The sequence below is a fragment of the Monodelphis domestica genome, chromosome 8 (genome assembly GCF_027887165.1).
Source record: "Monodelphis domestica isolate mMonDom1 chromosome 8, mMonDom1.pri, whole genome shotgun sequence".
NCBI lineage: Eukaryota > Metazoa > Chordata > Mammalia > Didelphimorphia > Didelphidae > Monodelphis > Monodelphis domestica.
In genome coordinates, this window is record NC_077234.1 from 39418893 (window position 1) to 39441617 (window position 22725).

The window sequence follows — 22725 nt, forward strand, 5'->3', positions numbered from 1 at the left end:
TTTGGGCTAAAACACACAGTATAGATTGTTTCCTTTTGGTCACTCGATCAATAAGCATCTCCCGTTTGCCAAACACCATGCTGGGCACTGAAACTACAAAAACAAAAGTGAAACAGTCCCTGTTCTCAAGGAGTTTACAGTCTAGCAAAGAAAATGAGGTCTGACCAGTAACTAAGCGATACATTTTTGGCCATGGTAACCCCTGAGAGAAGGAAAACCCCCAAAACGCCCTCAGTCCAAAGAGGCCCTCCTTAGCATGACTGATGGTGCTGGAATTTGGGAAGTGCCCAACCAAAAACAAAAACCCCCCAAGGTCACTGAGGCCCACAGAGAGCTTCAGATGAAGTTTGAGGCTCCTCACAGCCAGGCTGGACAAGCAGAGCGGACCTGGGGTGTGGAGTGAGGATGGAAAGACAGACTAGGCCTGCGAGGGATGGGATCAGGGACCCTTTAGAGTCCTCAGCTCTGACCCTTGACCCAGTGCACAGAAAGGCATCACAGAAACATGGTGAGACCCCTCCAAGCCACGAAGGGGGGAGAACATTCCAAGGAGCAACAGGACTCATCACAACCAGAGCACCAACATCGCTGCCAAAGGGCTACACCATGTCAACAATGACTTTTTTAGGGGATTTCCTTTCTACTTCTGCTCCTTGCTGGACAGGGGGAGAAAATGGCACCCTGACTGCCTCCAAACCAGCCCAACCCTCAAGGCTGGGGCTCCAGTGTGTTCATCGCTTTCAGACCAGAAAGGAGCTTGGAGGTTATCTAGTTCAAAACTTTCCTTTTACAGATAAGAAACTTAAGTCCAGAGAAGTCAAGTAAGATTGTGCAGCTATCATGTGTCCAAGCGGCCTAAGGTCCCCGGGCTAGGAGCTTCTCCTCTCCGGCCTTTGGGGCCCTCTCCCTGGATCAATCCTTCCCTCTAGAAGCTGCCTGGCAGAACTTCCACCTCCAGCAGAGTCCTTCCTGCTCCTTTTGGTGAGTTCTAACTTGGTCATTGTTCCCCATGGAACTTAAGACAACGGCCTCCTCGATTCTCCAAATGGGTTCCACCTCTCCCCACCTGCCAACAGCCCCAAAGAGTCTCCACTACCAGCCATTTTGTATTCTATTGCATTATATCAACCAAATTCTGCCAACAAACTTGCCCACAACATAGCCAGTCAGAATCCTGTCTCTGGAGCAGCACGGTAATCAATTATGAAAGGGGGTTCCTTTGGTCAGACATTCACTTGACAAGTGAAAACTTGGTTTATGTTTCTTTGCTGGACATGAACAGAACATTCAACAGGTTGTCATTCAAAAGGTCTATTAATCACATCTCCTTTTTCAGGAATGTGTGTGCTTACATCGGGCTCCTTTCCTTTGGGATGTACGGCTGAAAGGCCCCAAATACATGAAAAGTTATTTAATGTACAACAAATTGGTTCTTTTCTTATGCATGTACCATTATCAACAATCTTCCATGCATGTTGAAAACCAAAGGAAAAATATCTGGATATGGTGAAAAGTTATTAAAATCTTGCATAATCCTTGAAATATACATCCAACAAAAGGAGCCCTTCCATTTCACCCACAACTGGTCAAAGTAGGAAGCAATGTTAGCTTAGTAGTGATGACTGAGCTCTCTAACTAAAGGTTTAGGGTATTTTAAAAATAACTACCTATATAAATATGGGGGGGGGGGGGGCTAGGTGGCACAGTGGGCAGAGCACCAAGTCTTGAGTCAGGAGGTCCTGTGTCTGTGTTACCCCTGGACATGTCACTTAACTCATCTGCCTAGTCCTTGCCTTTCTGTCTGAAGAGTTGTTACTAAGATAGAAAATAAAAGTTAAAAGAAATAATAAAATAGCACAACTTATCACATAGAATTTGGCTTGAACCCTTGAGTTCAAGGAAAATTTTCTTAGTATACAAATAATTTTATAGGTACTAATCTTTGTTTCCATCTAAAAGAGGGAATTTAACAACTCCTTTGCATTATTTCCTGTCTTGTTAATCATCAATATCCTTCAAGTAAAAAAAAAATCAATACTTCATTGCAATAACATTTATGATTTCCTTATCTTTTCAATAAATTGAAATCCACATGTCTGACAGTATAGGTAAGTGTTAATTAGTTGTATGGAATAATCAAAGCAAACTGTTCAAAAAAAATAAGAATTCTATTTAAAATGAGCAATGAAAGTATATAAGGGAAAAAACTTTCCAACTCTTAAGTGGTTTAGCCAATTTTTCGTTCTACTCCTCCTCCTCCTCCTCTGCTATCCTCATTGCCACTCCGTCTCTCCTCCCCTCCCTAAGAAGCAAATGCTAAATACTTCTAGGAGTTGTCAATGGTATTTGGGAGGCCTGCCATTCCGCTCCCATAGAACAACCCTACATAAACCCTGTTTTCATGGAGACAAACAAAGCTATCCTGACTCCCCAGACTAACAACTTGAAATAGTGAGAACACAGACTCAGGTGATCTGGGATTAATAATAACACACGGAACAGGCACTAGGTCTGACTTAACAAAAAAAATGAAATCACCCTGGGAACGTCAGCAGTCAAGAGCATTTGCTCAAAAGCATTAAAGGGAAAAAAAACCAACTCTCAATTCCAAATTGGTTTAGGCATGTTGAAGAAAACATCATGAGGACCCCTTATTATCCACACACAAGAGGGAATCCCCAAGAAAGGGAAGAGAGGAGAGGTTATTACTTAATTACAACTTGGCAAAGGAGGAAAAAAAATTAAACCAATCAGGCTCAAATAATTACCCATGCCTTCCACAACCCGATTTTATTTAGCATAGCTAGCAAATCGACATAAGGAATTCTTATTTGGAAAACAAGGCAACTGGACCCAACTACTGGTGACATGCCCAAAACAGAGCCTGTAAATTACAGATAGTAAAATGTCACCTAACAGACCTATTTTTAAATGCAAGGAGAAAGCTACACAAACCAAGGTTTTAATGAACAAAACCCCTGAAAAATGTGACAGCCATTTAAAGCCTGATTTAGGATCTCTCATTTGTAATTACATGAATCCAAAAAAATGGATCCAAAAGGATGTTTAAAGAAAAAAATTGCCACTCTTTAGAAGCCCAATGTGGAAAACAGTACCTATCCCAAATAAAGTTCTCCCCCAAACGCTTCCTATGTACGTAGGTGTTCACTGCATCAAGCTTATATTGGCTGAAAATATAAACTGGTTAATGCTCCACCAGGAGAACTTCCCCCAAAGTGATGAGTAGATGGTAATGCATTCATGAAATCATTCACACTCCATCCTCAGGTTAATTTTGACATAAATAAAAGTCGGCGACGGCTGGGAAACATCTCAATAGGATAGAGATTTCTATCAAACTGCTGCGACTTTATACTAACAACGTGGCCTTCACACTGTCCAAAAAAAAAAATGTGACCGTTCTAGCCAAAACTTACCAGGAAACTAACAACTTGGCTCAAAATACACTTTTAAAAACAACTTCAAAAGCACTCCTCCTCCTGAATACTTCCGGAAGATAAATTTTAAACCAACAACAACTAAGTTACAAAGAAGCAGCTCCCAGGAAGAGAAAGGAAACCCAAGTCACACAGTGGGAAAGTGAGGACAGTGTGTGTGTGGGGATGGATGCCTTCCCCTCCCCCACTTCAGCAGGAGTTCAAGCACCAAGCACATTTTTCATTCTTCCAATTACATCCCTCGTTTCCTAAAATTTACCCCACAGAAAACTATCAAAAAACCATCCGGGAAATTTACCCAGACCAAGGGTCAGCCACTTGGGGGGGAGGGGAGGGGAGATTATTTTTCCTCCCTTTTAAATAACAAAAAATTTCTTTCCGCTTGCTGCCGGTGGGGTGCAAAAAATTAATGCTAATAATCATAAATATGCACGGAAAGGCTCCTTCTTGGCTAAAAATAGGCTCTAAAGGAGGCTGCCTAATGATGGCTCCTAGATTCAATCTGCTGCAAATTCTTTTCCAGAAAGCCTTCCCCAAAGGAGGGGAAAAGGCACCGAGGGTGGAGGGTGCACGGGGGGTGGGGAGGATTTTTTTTCCCAACAACGAAACAGGGAGCAGGATCCCCCTGCTGCTGTTCACAGGGGTGGGATGGGGGAGGGGAGGCCCACTAGCAATAACGAGGAGGATAATAATAGCACCCCGTCAAACAGCAGCTCCCCAAAGGGCCAAGTTGAGAAATGTGTTACACTTGTGCCCATCCCCCACGCCCGCCACAAGGGACGTTTAAACACAGACAACCCCTTCCCCTAAATGCAGGGCGCCCTCTCCCAGCACAGGACCCCCACCCCCAAGCATAGACCCCCCCCATTACAGAGCCCCCTCCCCAGGCACCTGGCCGCCCCCCACCCAGCACAGGCCCAAGCCCGGCCTCCCCCTTACCTGAAGCCTCTCCCCGGGGCTGGGCCGGGCTGGGCCGGGGCTCGGCCGCCCCTCCCGCCCGCAGTGGAGGCCCAGTAAGCGCCTCGTCGGACCACGCAACCCGGGCGGGAGCGGCCTCGGCTCCGGGCTGGGCTCCGGGCGGGCAGCGCGACGATTCCGCCGCCCGCCGCCGCCGCCGCCGAGGAGCCCTCCCAGCTGCGCCCGCCTCCCTGCTCCGCGCGGGGGCGGCCGGGGCGGGAGGAGGGGTGGGGGGCCGCGGGGCGCGAGCCGGGCTGGGCCGCCGCCGGGCCGCGAGCAAGAGCGGGGCACGGAGGCTGGAGCCCTGCGGCTCAGAGCGGGCGGCCAACGGCTCAGACTCTCCGCGCCGGGGAGCGGGGCGCGGGGCGCGGGGAGCGAGCGCGGAGGGGGAGGGGAACAGGGAGGGGGGAGGGGGCCGGACCAGCCAGGCGCAAATGAGCTCGCGAGGCCCGCGGCGGCGGTGGCGGCGGCGGCTCCTGCCGCACAGCGCAGCCAAACAAACCCGGCGCAGAGCGGAGCAGAGCGGCGCAGAGGCACAGCCGAGCCCAGCCAGCGCCCCGGGGGGTGGGAGGGGGGGTAAGGTTGGTTGGGGCGAGGGGGGTGAAGAGAGGGGGGGAACACTGGGGAGGGGGGGAAGGGTGGGGGAGGGGAGGGGAGGAGACACGGAGCCGGGGGAGGGGAAAGGGGAGGAGACAGAGTCTGGAGGAGGAAAAGAGGGGGGAGGGGAACCTAGCGTAGAGAAGGTAAAGGAAGGGGGAGGGGAGGGGGAAATGAGGGAGGAGGAAGGGAAGAGACTGGGGAGGAGGAGGGGGAGAAAGGCGGGGCCGGGAGAGGGGGAGGGGAGAAGGAGCCTGGCCGGGGCTGGGGGGGCGGGGAAGATGGGAAGCGGGAGGAGACGGCGGTGGAAACCTCAGCGAGGAGCTCTCCCCGGGGAGCCTGGCCTCTTGCCCATTTCCCCCAGCTGCAGGGGCTGTAGGGGGAGGGAAGGGTACTGGGATGCCCATTCTTTTCTAAAATACACTGAGAACAGAGACGCATTCAAGGATCCGAGCACCCAAGTGCATTTTCATTTCCGGGGCTTAGTTGTTTGCCAGGCAGAAGAAGGGAAAGGGTGGGGGTGGGGAGAAACAGCAAGTAGTACCATAAAACATCATTTAACTTTTTATGAGGAAACATACAATCTACTGGACTCCCAACTGCCAAGTGATTACCGCCTAATGGTGAGATTGTAATCCATCTGCATCATCTCTCTACACATGTGACCATATAAGAGATGTGATTACAGAAAATACGTAGTCACATAATCCACGAATAGTTCCCTATGCATATACAGCCTGTACATGTGTATTTGTTTGCAAAATGCTGTCGCTGCCCACGGGTGTTTGTGTAGATACAATATGTTACCTATACCTGGAAAGGCATTTCACCTGTAATAAGCCATTGATTTTAAAGTTCCATCCAGACCCCAAAATCAGGGGGGGAAATACAGAAAAGGGGCATAGACACATAAACACCACATGATGACTGAAACATTTCTACCCAAATGTACTGTCAATTAGGCATATGGTGGTATTTATCCTAGGCTGGTCTGTTTTAAAGGTTTGTTCGATCAGCTCTCATTATTTAGCAAAAATAAGATCATTTACTACATGTTTACCAAATATATAAATTGACAACAGCAGACACCAGGAAAGTTTCTCCACCATATACTTTTGATATGTGTGTATACATTTCCTTTTCTCCATCATATTTTTTAAATATATGTGTTACAGTACCAGTCATAAAATAATACTTAGAGAAATCTCATGGGGTTGAACTGAGGAAGCAGGGTTTTCTTGTGGGTTCTATCCAGTAAAAGTTCAGCTTCCTGAGAGCAAGGACTGTCTCTGTCCCTGAATGTGAACTTTTTAGCACAGTTCGTGGCACATAGTTGACTGTTTAAAAAATGTTTATTAAATCTAATTAAACAATGAATAATCACAGTTTTTAAAAAAATTAAATGGGCAGTCTTTCTAAAGGATATAGAAAGAAGTGGGGGGAATTAAACTTTATTGTTGTTGCATAGGCAGACCACATTATAAACCTTCAGAACAGTTTTGAAAATATAATTTGTAACAGATTCTACCCAATTTTGGATAATCTCTTCTCCTAAGCAAAGTAGTTCATTTCTACATGCTTGTTAAGCAAGAGGTTTTGTGTGTTGGACCCTCTTCAAAATGAAAATTTTCACCAGTGTTTTCTTCAGCTTATGCCCAGTGAATTTAATGTAGCTAAAGCACATCAGTAAATACTTTGAACAATACTTCAAAGCAGAAGAGCAGTTAGGGATAGGCAATGGGGGTTGAATGACTTGCCCAGGGTCACACAACTAGGAAGTGTCTGAATCTACTTTTGAACCCAGGACCTCTGATCTCTAGGCTTGGCTCTCAATCCACTGAACCCCCCAGCTGTCCCAGAAAATACTCAATTAAAAATCAAGTGTTGAGAGACTAGATGCCTTGAAGAAATCTGCCTAAGGCCAGTAGCTTTTTGGTTAGAGCTTTGGCTAATGAAGCTAAGGTCAAAAGGTTCATTCCATCCCTCGGGGGCACTTAGCTTCTCTGGTAAGTCCACAGAGGGGACCCCTATTGCAAGCTAACTTGCAGGTGCACAGCCTTAGTCTTACCAGAGGAACTGAGGAAGAAAAAAAAAAGCATGAATGGAAACTGTCCAAAGGGGGTGGGGTACTAGTCCTGTGTGAGAAGTTATCCTTGTATAGGAAAGAGAAAATAGAGATGGCGCCTTATCTCCAAGTGTGTGCCCACAGCAGGGAGAGCCTTGCAAGCATTCTAAGGCACGGGGTCTCCAGATCACACCACAGAATTCACAGAATTCCATTTCACTCAATCTTCTTGTGTGAATAGGATTTTTTTTAGAAGGTGGAATGTCTGGTGAGGGAGAGTCCAGACCAGAGATTTCTTCAGTACAGGGAACTCCTGGTATGTCCCCCCACTAATCTTGACCTGTCACCCTGTCCATAAGTGACAGTCTTGGGTCCTGATGTACTGTCCCTGGGGATAGAGAACTAGCCTTGGCTTCAGCTGGCATTTTTCTATTTTTTCATTGTTAGAAGTTAATTTACACATCGACATTGGGATTGGGGAAGAAAATGATCTTTGTTTCTAATGAATAATGTTTGAAAATGACCAAATAAAATTAATGTTTTAAAAAAAAGAAATTAATTTACAGTTTGTACATTGTACAATATGGGGTGGAGGGGTTAATGAGGGAATCACCTCTCCAGGACAGACACAATTTCAGAATTTGGAGAGATGTCAGTGCCAATTAGTTTAGCTCAGGCTAGAAGAAAAAATGTCCTCTGCTACCCACAGAACAGGTAGTCAGCCTTTGCTTGAAGACTTCTGATGAGGAGGGCTCTCTTCATCTAGGCTAGAATTCTTTATCACTAGTCAACTTCAACTCACTGAGTGGCTGGGCCTTGCTTCCAGATGAAGAGGTTGAAAAGGATGATCCCTAAAGTCCTTTTGGCTCTGAGAGTCTGTGTTCTGTGATCCTGGGGTGGGGGTGGGGGATGGGAAATAGATTTAATTATGTTGGATTTCAGGTCATCTCATGCAGGGAAATAATTTCTCCGAGTCCTCTTCTCTTGGAGTATTGTATTTTCTGTTATAGAAGCTTGTTCCCTGAAGCCACTCATTCTGAGCCAGGAGATCTGAATTCAATTTAGCAAGTGTTTATTGATCATAGATTAGCAAGCATTTATTCATCAACTAGAATGGACCTGGAGTCTTGAAGACCTGGATTCGAAACCACCCTCAGACAATTACTGGCTCTGTGACCCTGAGCAAGTCACTTAACTTCTGACTCTGTTTTCTCATCTATAAAATGAGGGTAATAACAACTACCTCCCAGAGATGTTTGGATCAATTTGTAAAGCTCTTTACAAAATATAAAATGCTAAGGGCTGGCAAGGTGGATAGGATACCAGACCTGGAGCCAGGAAGAGCTGAGTTCAAATTTGGATCCAGATACTAACTATGTGGCCCTGGGTAAATCACTTGTTTGGCTCAGTTTCCTCATCTGTAAAATGAGCTGGAGAAGAAAATGGTGAGCCACTCCAAAATCTTTGCCAAGAAAACCCCAAATGGGGTCATGATACGTCAGACAGGAGTCTGTGAATTTTGACAGAGACTGTGAAACTAAGTCACTCACCTTTGCGACCTTGGGTAAGTCATGACCAGTCAGGGCCTCAGTTTCTTCCTCTCTGAAATGAGGAGATTGGAAGAGATGGTCTCTAACGTCTCGATTCAAAATCTGTAATCCTAAAGAGAGAGAAAGGATAAAATCTCTGTTGGAGAGGGGAGGATAAGGAATCCAGCAAGACCTGCAGAAAAGAATGGCACCTGGAGATTCTAGGAAGCAGAATATCCCAAGGATGGAGGTAGGAGTCTGCCAGCATATATCCTGAGACTTTAGGTAACAGATCCATAACCTGGTTGCCTCTGTGGATCTCCATCCCACCATACTGCCCTTTCCTTTGCAGGAAACAAAGCCAACAGCCACTCTCCCTTCACAATTTTGTCTCATCTCTGATCAGTGATTTAGAGCTTGGAAGGGCCCTCAGAGGTCATCTGGTTCCACCTGCATACACTATATTTTTTAAAAAGAAAGAAAGAACCAATGTATTAATAGGTTACGTATTAATTCTTTGATTTATTATTATAAGTCAAAAGTATAAACTTCATTTATACACCAGACTCAAATCTGACAGAAAAAAATTAACCATCAATATAATTATTGGAAAATATACTGTACTCACAACTGACAGAGATTAAACTGATTTGTTCAATAAACAGAAATATAGTCATGACTATAATTTTTCAAATGAAAGTGCTTTCCCTTTTTGTTTTTGTTTCTTTACAGTAATGAATGGATGCTAGAGACTGGTCTCTATAAAATATCTGACAGAATCAAAGGTTCAGTTTGATAGGATAAATAATAATAAATAAACACTGGAGATAGGATTAGAACCCAGGTCCTCAGAGTCCAAAAGTACCAGCAAATAACTCAGAACCTCCTCCTCCCCCTCTCAAAAAAAAAAAAACAACTCTAGTTTAGGAAGAATAAATAGATGGAGCTCATCACCCTTCCCCTTCTCCCCCCAGGGGAAAAAAAGTGAGATCCACAGGTAAAAAGAATTGCATGCACCCTGCCCCACCCACCCTCCTTCTGGATAAAGCCTGCTTTCCTCCAGTGGGGGAAGGGAAATCCTTTGTAATAATGAAAGTTCCCCAAAATGGCAACTATTCTGCTTTGTGTCTGCAGCCATCACAGACATAAAGAGACCGCAGTTTGGGGTTATAGTTAATTTCTGTTATCAGGCAACCCTTCCATGGGGAAGAGAGGCTTTTCCCGTGAGCCCCGCATATAAAAGAGCCTCTGCAGGGTCAGAGGCAATTGTTACCGCACCCTCTCAAGTTGCAACATCTCCTGTGTGCGAATTGACAAATTGCATTGAAATTCAAGCAATAATTAGGCACCGTGGGTTGAGTTAAGGACAAAGGAGCAACTCGATGCTGCTGCTTTCCTGGGCTCTCTCTCCAAGTTAAAACCTCCCTCTGCTCTGAATATAATGTTAATGTGTTTCTAGCAGGAAGAAGCTACTTTGTAACTTTCAAATGAAGCATTCCAAAGCCTGGTGCCCACAAGTTGAAGAAAGAGACTGCTCTATTTAATTACCCAACAAAGAGAAACCTCCTCTCAGTAACTGTTACCAGAAGTTACATATCTGTTGTAAAATGACTAAACAAATCCTAACTTGTTTTACTTTAGCACTATTACACCCAAAGGGTGTGGTGGGATGAGCCGGCGCACACCTCTCTGGCTTTGATCCCCAGGAAAATAGTTTTAAGGTGAAAGAGGAGTGGATTAAGGTAGGTTGAGAGGATCTCATGGTTAGGCCTTTTTTTGTCTTGATCCTTAAGATTATGTCTTTAAAAAATGATCTGTGATGCTTCCTCCCCTCTTATGAAGGTATTGAGAGCAAAGTTGGTTCTAGGAAATGAGCATTTCCTAGAATCATATATTTGGAATTTAAAAAGACATTTGTTGTTGTTTAGTCATTTCTTTCAGGCTCTTTGACTCCATACCCATTTGGGGTTTTCTTGGCAAAAACACTGGAGTGCTTTGCCATTTCCTTCTCCAGCTCATTTTACAGATGAGGAAGCTGAGGCAAACAGGGTTAAGTGACTTGCCCAGAGTCACACAGTTAGTAAGTATCAGAGATAGGATTTGAACTCAGTTCTTCCTGACTTTGGATTCAGTACCCTCCCCCCTGTACCATATTCCTTCTCAGTCCAACAACTGCCCTCTGCAAATTTTACAGATGAGAAAACTGAGGATGGTCAATGTTAAATGATAGTCGAGGTAACCCAGGTAAGAGGTAGAGGTAGGATTGAACCCAGATCCTCCAGTGCTGCACCTCAATAATGCCACTAGGATCCCAGATTCAGGGCCAGAAGGACCCCCAAAGGGCATCTGTTCTAATGCAATGCAATTATATTAGAGAAGATGAAACCGAAGCCAAGAGAAGCACCATCTCTCCACCTAGTCTTCTTAAAAAAAAAAACAATTAAAAAGGCAGCCAGGCAGCACAGTGGATAAAGCACCAAGCCTAAAGTCAGGAGGACCTGGGTCCAAATCTAGACTTAGACTCTTCCTAACTGTGTGACCCTGGGCAAATCACTTAATCCTGACTGCCTAACTCTCTCAGCTCTTCTGCCTTAGAATTGATACTAAGACCAAGGATAAGAGTTTTTAAAAGGGAAAAGGTGAGGACAGCTGGGTGGCTCCATGGATTGAAAGCCAGGCCTAGAGATGGGAGATCCTGGACTCAAATGTGACCTCAGACACTTTCTAGCTGTGTGACCTTGGTCAAGTCACTTAACCCCAATTGCCTAACCCTTACCACTCTTCTGCCTTGGAATGGATATTTATTATTTTAGTGCTCACTCCATCACACTAGAGGGCCCACAATAAAAATCCCAGAAAATAAAGAAAAGCCAGGGCCTCTCTAGGTTTGACCCACTCTGCTGCCCAAGTGTACCAGATATGGCAAACTAGGAGGCAAGAGCTTCTCCCAAGTAAATTGATGTTATAATTTTGCTGAAAAAAAAAACCTCCCTTCTATTGTTAAATAATCTTCCTTTTATTAACTGTTAAGAGGTCTTTACATGATTACACATGTAAAATATATATCAGATTGTTTACCATCTCAAATGAAAGGAAAGATGATGTGGGGCCATGGAAGAATTTGGAACTCAAACAAACAAATAAAAATCTCAAACACTAAAAAGATAATCTTTAAAAATATCATTTTAAAAAATGTTAGGTGGTCAGTGAGAATCTCACCAGGCTAACCTGAGTTAGGCCTAGGTCCAGGAAAGTTAAAAAATTATTTACCCAGGGGGCAGCTGGGTAGCTCAGTGGATTGAGATCCAAGCCTAGAGATGGGAGGTCCTGGGTTCAAATCTGGACTCAGACACTTCCCAGCTGTGTGACCCTGGGCAAGTCACTTGACCCCCATTGCCTAGCCCTTACCACTCTTCTGCCTCGGAGCCAATACACAGTATTAACTCCAAGACGAAAGGTAAGGGTTTAAATATATATATATATATATATATATATTTACCCAGAACCTAAAGGAAGCTCAGTGCAAAAAGTATCAAGCCTAAAGATAGGAGGTCCTAGGTTCAAATGTGGTCTCAGACACTTTCTACCTTTGTGACCCTGGGCAAGTCACTTGACTTCAATTACCTGGCCCTTACCACTCTTCTACCTTGGAACTGGTACTTAGCATAGATTTTAAAGCAGAAGATAAGGGTTTGCAAAAATTTAAAATAAAAAAAAAATTTTTTTAAGAGATTTGCTCAAGGTCCCAGTGAGAAAATCTGGGTTGAACCCAGAAACACTGACACCAAATCTAGGATTCTGTCATTTATCATTTGCTGGGAAAGTGCCCCCAGTCATAAAATTCTTATTATGCCTATTAATATCTCAAGGATATAATACATTTAATGCCTTTATTTTTTTTTAAATCAGCTTTCTCAATGTCAGTTTCTTTCTGACTTAACTAGTGATTTTTTTTCCCTTTGAGGTTCTTCCATCTATCTCCTTTTGACATCCAAAGGTGGTGCTGATCTCAGCCACACATCTTAAGATCTCAGGGCACGAGCTTTTTTGTGTATCTCTCTGCTCTGTATTCAGGTTGTAACCTTCCCTTGTTGAAGTGAATTTTGCCACAGTTTTCCGTGAAATATGTCTATAATGAACTTTACTTAAATTTCAAGAGAAATACACAAATCATTTTATTTGGATATATTAATGCATGCTCAAATTGCAGAAAATGCAGATCCCATCTCTTTCAGATGCAATAAGAATATATCTGAGCCCTCAGTAGCGCATTGAGCCAAAGTTGTAAGTAATTTCATAAGCCATCTTGTCCAATCAGTATCTAACATATAATTTCATAAATAATATTCCCCACAGGTGGTCATCTAGCCTTTTCTTGAAGACCTTCAGAGAGAGGAAAGACACCTCTACCTCCAAAAACAGCTCATTATACTCTAGAATAGACTCCCTCCCAAATACCCCTCTTTCATTCAGACAGATTTTACTTTTAGATATAAAGCCATCATGGAGATTATGGATCTTAAAAGCATATCAATAGAAGAAGAAATTTTTCTACACTAAAACTACTGACTTTCTTTGTTCTGAGTTTTGGGAAAACCAAGAATTTGGAATGACTAACTTCCTGGAGAAGTGAAACAAGAATCTTTGTAAGGTTACTTGAGTGAGAAAAGCAGAAAAATGCCCAAAGGCAGAAAATGTTGTAGACTAATAAAATCTCTAAGGATCCTTATTACAACTTTCTCACAAAAAAATAAATAAATAAATAAATAAAAAGTTAGATTCTGGAACAAAGCTGAATCTCTGCTCTTCCCTGTCCCCAAGGTTCTTGGGGTTACCTATGAGATAGTTTGGTGACTCTCTAATACCCTTGGATTGAGCCTCCACAGTGTTCCCCTAAAGGTTTTCCATTGAGAATCATTTGCATCAGCCAACCTTAAGTAATTTTTAGGAAGGGGTTTCTGTAGAAAACATTTCCCAAATATAACAATCTCCCACAAGCAAACATAAGAGAGCTCAGAGACAAGTGGCTTCAAGCTTAGAGCATATGTGTGGCAGACATGTCCAAAGGAACAACTCACAGCTCATGATTACGGGAAGTCCCTTTCTTTCATTGTAGTATTCAAGAAACTCCTTGTCTTTCTAGGCATTTCTTTGTTAGTTTCTTTGTGGAGCTATGAATCCATATCTGGTCTGTCTTTTACTCTCAATATAAACACTACTATCAGCTGATTCAGGGATACCCCTAGGATGCCAATGGGAAAATGGGATGTCTGATATCAGCCAGACCTTTGAAGCTCATATGGTCCTCTTCTGGCCAAAGGAGATGGGAGGTGGGAATGTAAGTGGAAGAAGACCTAGTTCAAAGTCAAGGTATCTAATTCCAAATCCACAGAACAAGAAGCCCTCTCAGAATAAACTCCAGCCTCTAATCTCATCACCATGCTGCTAAATCAAGTCTTAAATGACACCACTTCTCTTGGCCATCCTGACCCTTTAATTAAAGGACTAGAGTACCAATCTCCTCCCAATGCCTTCCTTTATGGAGGATAGAAACTGGATTTTTTGGCTTATTCTGCTCTGCATCTGCTGACCTATCTGGTTTCAAATACAGAACAAGCTGCCCCTTAGCCTGGTACCCTCTGGTCTTACCTTTTTGTTGCTTTCCTGTCTCCTTTTGTGCATTGTTCCTACCCATTCCAATTTGATTTTAAGTTCCTTGTGATAATGATAGCACTTACCTTAATAAGTTGTTATGAAGATTAATTAAAATAAAATTTATAAAACCCTTAGCCTAGACCCTGGCATGTAGCAATATATATATATATATATATATATATATATATATATATATATATATATATATATATGATTATTCCCTCCCTTCCCCCTACAAATTTTACCCTAATGTTGCTTCTGGTTTAAAAAAAAATCACAAACAACTCTGCTACATGAGCTAAAAACTCTGAAGTCCTAGTCAAATAAAAAAGTTCATCTGAAACACATTTAAAGCACTTGTCATTCTCACTGTACTTCATAGATGATTGCAGAATTGCAGGTTCAAGAGTCAGAAAGGATTTCTGAGGTCACTGATTCCAACATGGAACTGACGGAGAATTCCCACTACAAAATATTTGACATTCAAGCCTTTTCCCCTTTGTCCAACGAAGAGGAATTTACCAACTCCTGTGGCAGCCCATTCTACTGGGACACAGCTCTCATTGTTGCAGAACATTTCCTGACCTCAAATTTCAGTTTGCTTCTTTGCAGCTTCCACCCATTACTTCTGGTTGGGCTCCAAGCCCAATCCTTCTTCCATGTGATGGTCCTTCAAATACCAGAAGGCACTTTGCAGTTCTCCTTATGGCTTCTCTTCTCTACCCTACATACCGCCAGCTCCTTCAACCAGTTGCATTTACTGCATGAAAAAGATGCATATCAGCTTCCTGGTTGTTCTTTCCTAAAATGTAACACCGAGAACAATAATTCACAAGTAGTAAATAAAGTAACAAAAACCAAAGGCCATTTGGTCTAGGACCAGCTCATCTGACAGATCAGTTTCTGCTTCAGATTCCAAGGGGCAAACCCTACTGTCTGAAGGGAGCCTCCCCAAGGCAAGGATGCAGTGCCTAAGAGATGGGCATTACTAGATCCTCTCGGAGGAACATAGAGACCTTGGTCCAAAGAGTCCCAGAGAGTAGCAATTCAGATGTCCAAAAAGAGTAGCAGAGTAAAGACAAGGTTTGAAGGAGAAGAAAGCCTGTGGGAGGTTGGAGCTCCAGAACACTTCTGAGGTCACTGAACAGAACATTAAATTGGCCTGAGACCCCTTGAAGACACTGGCACTTATAAATTGTGGCATAAAGGCAACCAGAGTTCTACATATCTTCATCAGGGATTGCCTATGACTAAGCCCCTTCTGCCAGATGTTGGAAATAGACAGTAGAATTCCAGGGTGAACAATATAAGGCAGGCACCACATTCCTCTGGACTGGCTGTCAGCCTCTTCAGTGATATTTGGGAGATGCAGTGGTTCTAGGAAAGTAAGCACATCATTGGCCAATGCTCCTTTACTCCTCTCTTTGAAAGGCAAAGAATTAGAACCACAGATGCTGCCTTTACTCCCTTTCTGTCCTATGGCCTTAGTCAGCATCAGAGCACACATTTATGGACATATTTCTCTCCTCAGATATTATTCCTGGATGGCAGAAATAAGGAGGGCTTCGGAGCCACAGAAATCCTAGATCAAAACAAGATTTCATCAACAACTGCTCTCCCTGTGTGCCCTCCCTCCCCCAATTTCATGAGCTTAGATGAGTTCCCTAGCTCCTTCCCATTGCCCACCAACATATATTGGTGACCTACTATTTTAGAGCCCCCATTCTTATAGAGAGCACACGTTTCCATGGGGTCAGTATCTAAAAGGTAGATTTCAAGGAAAGTAAACTCAAAAAACAGCTCCATGAAATGGAAGGGTGAAGGAATATAAAATCCTGGAGGAAAGGAAATTCTCAGTTCACTTAAAACTAAATAAGTGCTCTGATAGCAAAATAGTTCTGAATTCCTTCTCTGAAAATAATCTCTTTCTCCTAGCTGGGGACAAACTTTTATCAACTCAGATATCCAAATTCAGGGACTTCTCTGATGATTACTTTTTCTGTTCTAAATTAGCTACCTTTGGCTTAAAACAAGGCAGGGGTATTTCCTTCCCCCCAAATTGTTATAAAAATATTTTTTCTTTTGTTGGAGTGCAACAGTAGGGGATGGGGCCAGTTGTATCGATCAGTGGATTGAAAGCCAGGTCCTGGATTCAAATTTTTCCCCAGACACTTCTAGCTGGGTGACCCTGGGCAAGTCACAATCCTCGTTGCCTAGCCCTAACTGCTTGTCTGACTTGGAACCAATACACATTATTGATTCTAAGATGAAAGGTAAGGGTTTAAAGAAAAAAAAAAGCAGGGTTTATTACTTCTAAAAACAAATCATCACATCCAGAATGGATTAATTTCTCACATTACTAATTTCTACCTTGGGGAAAGAGAAGAGAATTCAGGACCGGTATGTTTTTACTGGGAATAGGGTAACAGAGAGTCACAGCGTTGCCTGACATCAGACCAGGAGCCTAGCATTCATTGGTTCAGTATTGGCTAGCTCCAATGATGTCTTTCTTTTATTGAATCATCTGTTTCCCTATAGGAAGAAGAGAATGAATTTGCATTGGGAGACAGTGACTTCAGTGCTTTAAGAGTGTGGTTTCCTTGGCAGCTTGGGACATACAGGGACATACTCTTTGACTCAATCCTGTAGGTCATCTTCCAAAGTTGCTTTGATTGAAACCTTGAACCCAAGGCAAAGGTGACAATGACTCTCACTGAATACATCGAGGCTGGTCTCTAGGTAGCACATCATTGAGTCTATATTCTTCAGAATACTAGACTTCTAGAACTTATACTCAGCCGGCATGGCCTTCTAGAACCCAGGTTCACCTGCATCAGAGAACTAGAGTGAAGTAATAGTTGAGGAATAAATTTGGAGAAATGATCTTAAAAACAACTGACAATAATAATTTAAGAAGGATGGGTAGGTATAGATGGATTATGTCTGGTTTACACAATTATAGGCTCGTTGGGGGTATTGGAGCAATAGTCTGTCTTTCACAATGGTCACAATAATATAAAGAAATGTCATTACATTAAAAGGTTTCAGGGGGAAGCTGGGTGGCTCAGTGGATTGAGATCCAAGCCTAGAGACGGGAGGTCCTGGGTTCAAATATGACTTCAGACACTTCCTAGCTGTGTGACCCTGGGCAAGTCATTTAACCCCCATGACCTAACCATTTCCACTCTTCTGCTTTGGAACCAATATATTGATTCTAAGGCTAAAGGTAAAGGTTAAAAAATAAATAAAGATATCAGATCTGATCGCTAGAGTGACCAACAGTAACTTCAAAGGTTACATAAGGGGCAGTGTTATCTGAAAGTGAAAGTAATATTTAAAAAGAGTATCAAGAATCCATCAATTTAAAATCTGAAAAAAATAAGGTTTCAAAATATTGTAAAATAACAAGAGAAAAAGTGTTCTTTGGTCCTTTTTTTTAATTCCTTTTCTTCTTTTTCCTTCTCCTCAGATTGGAGATTAAACTATTTTGACCTATGGTTAGCCTCTTTGGTAGATGCAAGTAAAACCAATAGTTTTTTTGTTTTTTGTTTTTTTTCTAGTAGATTCTTATGTCTTGAGCCAACGTAGAGGGGAACATTATTTTCTAAGGGAGATAAGTCCAATTTTGAATACCGATCAATATCTCACTGCTTTATAGAAAACCCTTTCAGCTCATAAAAGTGCTAGGGCAGCAGTTTTTAAGGAAACCCCAGAAAAAAAAAATCGAGACCTTTCTAAGTCAGGCCAGCATCTTGTTGCATAAAACTCTTTAAATAGACTATGATAATTTGAACCAGTTCAACCTAAAGACCCCACTGGTCTCTTCCCCTCTGAAAAAAAAAATTCCTATCATGTGATTTATGCTAATTTATTCCAGAGTTTAATAAATAACATCTCATTAATCTTCACAATATCACTGTAAAGTGAGACCTGCCTAGACTATACAGCTGAACAAAAAAAAGAGGAATGCAGAAATCATCACATGATTCAAATCACACTGTTGTGATTTAGCCAGTCTTAGTTGTGAACACTGCTCTTTCTACTTTAATAAAGGTCCCTCAAAACATCTGCTTTCTCCAAAGATGCTGATGCGTGGAAACTGACTCCTGAACTTTCTCTAATGAGGAAGCCTTCTAACTCACCAACCAGACTGAGGTGGGGAAGAAAAACAAGACTAAAGGAAACACAAATGGAGATGAGGTTAATTGATCTTATGGAGAGACTATATCCTTCAGCCCCAGTTTAGTGATTCAGCATTTGCAATGTAAAAGGATTTACAACTAAAGCAAAATAAAACCAGTTTTGGAGGAAATGTTGCATTTACATGAAGTCTCCAATAAAGACCAGTCTTCTTTGGATCAAACGTTTAGAGCCAGAAGGGATACTAGGGGCTATCTAGTCCATCCTTATTTTATAGATGAGAAAACCAAGGCTTAATGTTAAATTATTCACTCAAAGTCTCAGAGGAAGTGACAGAGTTCAGGTTTGTTTTTAGTTACCCCCTCCTTGGAGATCAGGAAGTTTATTTTGTCTGTGATTCTTCTTCCCAACCCTCTTAATGTCAATACTAACCCTCTCTCCCAGGCAGACTGCTTCCCTGTAGAATGTGATGTTTTTTTTTTTCTCTTAAAAAATAGTATTTAAAACCCTTACTTTCCATTTTAGAATTAATACCATGTATTGGTTCCAAGGCAGGAGCGGTAAGGCTAGGCAATGGGGGGTTAAGCGACTTGCCCAGGTCTCACAGCTAGAAAGTGTCTGAGGCCATACATTTGAACCCAGGACCTCACATCCAGGCCTGGATTTCCATCCACTGAACCAGGGAAGTGTTCCTGAATTTGATGTATTTCTAAACCAAACCACGTATGTGCTTGCACCAGCTTTGTTCATTTCAACGAAGTCAGTTTCATCTGATGACCGCTTCTCCCCCTTCCCTCATGTTTGTATCCTCTTTTTCTCACCCATCCCAACTATGAGAAATAGCGACTTCAATCTTCGTTCTTCAACCCTTCTACGCTAGCATATTCCTCTTTTTACCCTCTCTTTGGAGTTAGGATTTGAACCCAGGTTCCCTGACTCTGACTCTATCATTCTTTCCCTTTCATACCACATGATCAAGAGAATTAGCCTTTCCACCATATGCCTTTTGTTAACCTATCTCTCAGAGTGATCTAACAACAAGCCTTTATTATTCTGATTGCCTACTTATGTCCTGGGGCAAAGCTCTTCCCTCTTTGATCTCTCCTGGGGTCCTCAAAAACAGGCCAAGCTGCCATTTGTCAGAGCTGCCCAGAGTCCAGTTCTGACCTTCCCCAAACTCGTTCCACTCTTAGTCACTCTTTTGATGATCACTTCCATATTTCCTTCAGAACCCCACTCCTTTGTGATGTCTTCTTGATACCTGTTTGATCTTGGGTCAGTTATTTTTACCTTGATGGGCTTTGTTTTCCTCACCTGTAAAAATGAGAATGAGGACTAGATGTCTTCTGAAGTTCCTTTCCATTTAGTAATTCTATGATGCTCTGGTAGCATATTTACCTCCACTGATTACCTTTTCTACCAATGCTCTTTTTACACTCTCACCATACCTGAAATTTGGCTTTGTTCTAATAACACCACTTCCCTGGAAACCCTCTCCAATCAATCTCTTATTGTCCTCACCTCTCTAAGCAAATAGGAAGTCTTGGTCTGTAGTGTTTTGATTCACTATTGCTTTGATCATCATTTCCCCTCCATCTTTCAAAAAGAATCTCCTCCTTTAAAGCCAACATCATTCAATCATCCATTTATTTTCTGCTCTCCTCATCCTTGGCACCCATTGTCATCTGTCAACATCCTTCCTACTTGCCTTAAGGATGTCAGTAACTGGCCCTTTGTCACCTTTCGCTCTGATTTCTACCACCATGCCCTAGGGTTTTTACTTCAAGGTTGATGGCACTTCCAATACCTTAGCTTGAGGGGCTCTATTTCAGTGACCTCCATCTCATTATCATTTCAGCCTCCCCAAGCACAGCCAAAACCTAGGCCTATTCATTTCTTAAAAACCTTGGGAAAGATCACTGCACTTGGAGTCAAAGGATGTGAATTCTGCCTGTCAGGTCTTGGGGTAGGTATTCAACCTTCTTTTAGTTTCTTCATTTGTAAAAATGAGGGAGCTCTTTCCCACTCTATATCTATGATCATCTCATAAGTCACTTATCTCTTTGGGCTTAAATTTCATCATGTAAATTTTTTTTAAAAGGGGGGATAGATTTTAAATGGGTGACTTTTAAGATTCATTCCAACTCTAAATCTATGATATTACATCTGAGATCCTGATGTCTGAAATTCCCCTCTTGGGCCACCACGTCTTGTCCTTCCCTGAGCCACATTTTCACTCCTTTTAGAATTACTCTTTCTTCTTCTTATGAACTACAGTTCCTCAGAGAATCTTCCAGCTGTATTTGACTCTTCACCAAGACAAAGTTCCCCTATGCCAGAGTTAACTTTAGATTTCCATACCCACTTATTGTTATTTAAAAACAAAACAAAACAAAACACCTTTACCTTCTGTTTTAGAATCAATTCTACATATTGACTCCAAGGCAGAAGAGTAGTAGTAAGGGCTACACCATGGGGTTTAAGTGACTTGCCCAGGATCACATAGCTAGGAAATGTCTGAGGCTAAATTTGATTTCAAGACCTCCCATCATTAGGCTCAGTCTCAGTCCACTGAGTCACTTAGCTGCCTCCCTACCCATTTATTATTCCAATATATGTCCTACTGGTCTCCAAACCAAGGAAAATCCCATTAACCTTTATCTCCACTCTTCCTCTCATTGCTTCTTAGTCAAGAAATCAGGTTGATCAATTTTTACTGCAAGCTCATACTATCTAATCCATCTTAGGTGGACTTTAGATGCCAAATATTTTTTTTTTCTCCTCCAACTCCTTTCAGTGCAGGAAATTCTGGGTGAGGAAATTCTCACGACCGATGCAGATTTGTGGTGACTACAATTGCTAGTGTGACTCTCCCTCCTTGTTGATCACCAGACTTTGTTTTATATGATGTTGGCTCCCTAGCCCTTTCCCCAAAGCAGTAGTTCAGTGGATTTCCAAATTCCCTCCAGTTCCTAGTCCTCTTCTTATTCTCACTTTTTTTTTTCACAGATTCTCATTTCTGAGCATCATATGATGGGAGATATTCTATTCTATCCTCTCATTTTCTAGATGAGAAAATGTAGGCTTAGAGAGGTTTAAATAAATTGCTTGAAATGGTAAGCAGCAGAACTAAGTTTTGAACCCAAGCCATTGAACTCTACATCCAACGTTAGAACAACAATTTTTTAAAAACTCTTATCTTCCAGGGGGCAGCTGGGTAGCTCAGTGGATTGAGAACCAGGCCTAGAGATGGGAGATCCTAGGTTCAAATCTGGCCTCAGACACTTCCCAGCTGTGTGACCCTGGGCAAGTCACTTGACCCCCATTGCCTAGCCCTTACCACTCTTCTGCCTTGGAGCCAATACACAATATTGACTCCAAGACGGAAGGTAAAGGTTAAAAAAAAAAAACAACAAAACTCTTATCTTCCATCTTAGAATCAAAACTGAGAGGAAAGACCATCTACTAAAAGGAATCTTGAATTCATTGCCAGTGTGTCAAAGATTCATTTATTTCATCTTCTTGAGAATGGACTCCCATGAGCCAGTGTTACAAGTGTTCCAGCCAACAAGCAAGTACAAAGTATGGGAGCAGGCAATCTCTTTTATCCTAGTCCCTGAGGCAAGGGTTAGGACCTAGTCCTTCCCATCCTTGGCCATTGGCTGGCTGGTTACTTGAGAGTTACAGTCTTATCTCAACTGGAACATGTATTTACAAAGTCAATTATCCTAATTATTCAAGGGGGTTTTAACCAATCAAGACAAGAACTGTTTCAATCCAATATATCCGTATATCCTATAGTCTTTTAATCAATAAAAAGAAGGACTGTTTCAATCCCATCTATCCAAAATGGGGCTTAGATTAGGAACACAAAACTTAACTTGTTTTGAATCCATCTTTGTAATTCATTGAGTGGAGTTCATCCTCTTTCTGAACTTCACTTCATCTCTCACATATATATTTGGTCTAGGGCAGAAGAGCAGTAAGGGCTAAAGTGATTTGTCCAGAGTCATATAGTGTCTGAGGCCACATTTGAACCCAGGACCTCCTGTCCCTAGGCTTGACTCTCAACCCTCTGAGCCACCTAGCTGCCCCCTTTAAGTCATATATAGTATCCACAAGTGGATAATCTTTCCTGTTGTACATATATATATATCTATATATATATATATACACACATATATCTTTCCAAGTAGAAACAAAAATCTTTGAGATCAGGGATTGCTTCATTTTGCCTTCATTTTTCCATTTGTACCTCTGTATTCACAGCACCAATAGCACAATATCTTGCAGATGGTAGATGCTTAATAAATGGTTGATAATT

General features: G+C 42.3%; 2 protein-coding genes across 3 annotated transcripts in view; one reads left to right on the forward strand and one right to left on the reverse strand.

Annotated features, from left to right (window-relative positions):
* TBL1XR1 (TBL1X/Y related 1) overlaps positions 1–4736 on the reverse strand; it is a 135013-nt gene extending 130277 nt beyond the window's left edge. For both annotated transcript variants that reach the window (XM_056806799.1, XM_056806800.1), the window contains exon 1: positions 4398–4736. The gene's annotated coding sequence lies outside the window, so the exon portion shown is untranslated. The remainder of the gene's footprint in view (positions 1–4397) is intronic.
* Positions 257–22725, forward strand: part of LOC130455949 (translation initiation factor IF-2-like) — a 55260-nt gene continuing 32791 nt past the window's right edge. The window contains exons 1-2 of the mRNA XM_056808482.1: positions 257–392; positions 4332–4991. Coding sequence (XP_056664460.1) covers positions 257–392; positions 4332–4991 — 796 coding nt within the window. The remainder of the gene's footprint in view (positions 393–4331; positions 4992–22725) is intronic.